This window comes from Ctenocephalides felis, unplaced genomic scaffold, assembly GCF_003426905.1.
Source record: "Ctenocephalides felis isolate EL2017-DRISC unplaced genomic scaffold, ASM342690v1 CF-g0.4_SCAFFOLD_01886, whole genome shotgun sequence".
NCBI lineage: Eukaryota > Metazoa > Arthropoda > Insecta > Siphonaptera > Pulicidae > Ctenocephalides > Ctenocephalides felis.
Genome location: NW_020538040.1, coordinates 169,899,009 through 169,901,795, shown reverse-complemented (window position 1 = coordinate 169,901,795; position 2,787 = coordinate 169,899,009). Strand labels below are relative to the sequence as shown.

The 2,787-nt window shown below is 29.2% G+C and overlaps 1 protein-coding gene across 1 annotated transcript; it reads right to left on the bottom strand.

Moving 5' to 3' along the window:
• Positions 1 to 804: 804 nt before the first annotated feature.
• LOC113377390 (40S ribosomal protein S27) lies at positions 805 to 2,071 on the bottom strand. The gene is made up of 3 exons (XM_026617696.1): positions 1,991 to 2,071; positions 1,465 to 1,684; positions 805 to 1,039 (listed from the first exon to the last, which is right to left on the bottom strand). The coding sequence occupies exons 1-3, from the start codon at positions 1,994 to 1,996 to the stop codon at positions 1,011 to 1,013; spliced, it is 255 nt and encodes an 84-aa protein (XP_026473481.1). The 5' UTR covers positions 1,997 to 2,071; the 3' UTR covers positions 805 to 1,010.
• Positions 2,072 to 2,787: the final 716 nt, after the last annotated feature.

Genomic DNA, 2,787 nt, shown 5'->3' with positions numbered 1-2,787 from the left:
TACTTAAAAGTTTAGACCAGTGATGGGGGCATTGGGGTAAATTACCCCAGATGAGGTAAAAATTGACTTTTTGTGGGTAAAAAGTATGTATTTTAATTGAGATTTACTGTAGTAGCAAAGGTAAATCTTTCTTTGCCATGGGGGTAATATCAACTTAAATATATTTTGGGATAATGATTAAAAGAGTTCCCCGACCGCTGGTGTAGTTCAACCAGCACTAATTTCACTAATTAAAGTCAATTAGTATGAGCTGTTGTGACAAACCTTAACTATCACTTTTTACAAGAAGAATTGAATTGGCCAATATTAAATATTTCCATGAAAGATTATTTAATACTGTACGATTATTTTATTTCGATGCAGCAGTCGCAGCAGAAACTATTAAATGGAATAAGTGATTTGGGTTTTCACTTTTAAGAAGATGGATGTAACTACTACGAGAACCTGGCATATTGTACTAAATGGCATGGCCCCAATTCATAAGCATTGCAAAGATCTCAGGATGGCTTTAAATGTTGAAGCTGAAGAAAATTAAGAGTAATAAAAAATTTGTTTATTTTAATTTTTGAAGTAATTAAGTGAACACTGAAGTTGTCACGTTTTTGAAATTCAACTGGTTTGGATGTTTTGTTAAAAAAAGACATCACTGTAAATTTAATTTTTCCATAATTGCACTAATAATTTTCACACTTAAATTTATGTTAATCACTTTGCTACTTATTTTCAAATAGTGTAACCAGCATGATTACAGTCAATCTATACACAACACATAACACGAAGCCTTTCGAACAATTAAACACAATACCTTTTTTCAGCCCGATTTATTAAATTAGTTCTTTACATACTTTTGAGTGTGATAAAGTAAGAAATGGGTCTATAATAAGTATTGTTTATATAATTAATGTAAAAAATAAAACAATATTTCAAATTTGCCTTTATTAGAATTTTAAAAAAATCTACAAGGCAATTTAACTTTTACATCTTATAAACAAAGTAGGAAATAACTTAAATTAATGTTGTTTCCTCCTGAACGAACATCCTGAAAAAGAAAAACTTTGTTAATGAAATAAATAAAGCGCAGAAACAAATAATGAACTAGTTCTAGAAGTTGGTTTAATGGGTAATTTACAGCAATTCCACCAATTTGTCCACAAGAACTTATTGCTATAAATAGCCAGGACTATAACATACTGTATGGTTGTATAAGTACTAGACATTTAGGTTAATGTAATGTATGAGGTATTTAATTGCAAATTGTCAGCAATTACATTGAGTTACCTTTGAGAATTGGTTATTGGTATAAATAGCCATGACTACACAGTACTGTACAGTTATGTATTAACTGCAATGTTTGTTCTGTGCTAGAGTAAGTATTACAGAACATGAAACATATGACAGTTTAGTTTCATGTATGTTTTCAACCAAAAATGTTATTTAAATAGGAGGTAGGTGGAAAATGCTTACCTTCAGTCAGACGAGCACGACCTCCTGTTGGTTGGCATAATATTGTTGAACATCCAGCACATACAACTACACTTTGTGCATGGCTAAAAACTGTTGTAATTTTATAACAACCCGGACATTTGACATCCATAAAATAAGAATTTGGATGCTGCACAAGACGCTTTAGCTTGTGACGTCTCTTCTCCTCCGCAATCGTCGGATGCAATAAATCTTTAGCTAACTGGAACAACAATTTGAGGTTAGGAACAACTTTACATGTAATGCGTATGCACATAGATTAAAAGTAGTAAAAAGAAATGTAATCAACATATCAAAACTACACTAATAATAATTGTATGTGAAAAGTCATTTGCAAATCACAAATAAAAGAACATGTCCACGTGCATGTTTGGTTTTACGGGCAAGGAAAGGCCCCGATTTCTAATCTAATATCACTAAAAACACAAGAATTTCGTTTTCGAGCAGTAACATAAATATAATCATTAAAATCACTTAAAGTATATTTATTTTTGCTCGAGATACATACCGGCATGTTTCTACACACACGCACAAAACGGAAAAGGAAGCAATTAGACAAGAAGCCTCCAAGAAGCGAAAAAGACTGAAAGAGCTGGGCTGCCACATATCGTGATAAAATAAACATCAAGTGTTGCCAGATAAGCCAAATAAGCATCTAGTGTTTTTGACGATCGTTATCGTAGGCAAAAGAAATCGTTTTAAGATGGAATTGTATTAAATTTGATTTTAATTTAACTATTCGCTACATTGTTACATATTATAATATTTAATTAGACAATAATAAAATTACAATTATGATAAATAAGAAGTATTATATAAATTTTTCCATACCTGCTCATTCCATGTATCTCTTTTCGCTGTTGTTTTGTTTAAAACTCATCCCATGGCATTTGAAAATTCAATTGAATAATATATTAATATTGAACAATATTTTAATTAAACTTGCCATAAAACAAAATTTAATTAAAATCTTTCATAATTTTGTAGATATTTTGACATATTTGTAGCAAAAGAAATTGTTTTAAGATGGATTTGTATTAAATTTGATTTTAATTTAACTATTCGCTATATCGTTACATATTATATTATTAAATTACACAATTATAAAATTACAGTCAATATAAATTAGAAGTATTATATAAATTTTTCCATACCTGCTCATTTCACGTATCTCTTTTCGCTATTGTTTTGTTTAAAACTCATTGCATGACATTTGAAAATTTTAAATTGAACTTGCAATAAAACAAAGTTTAATTAAAATTATCCATAATTAATATAATTAATTTATATAAAATTTAATGCCTA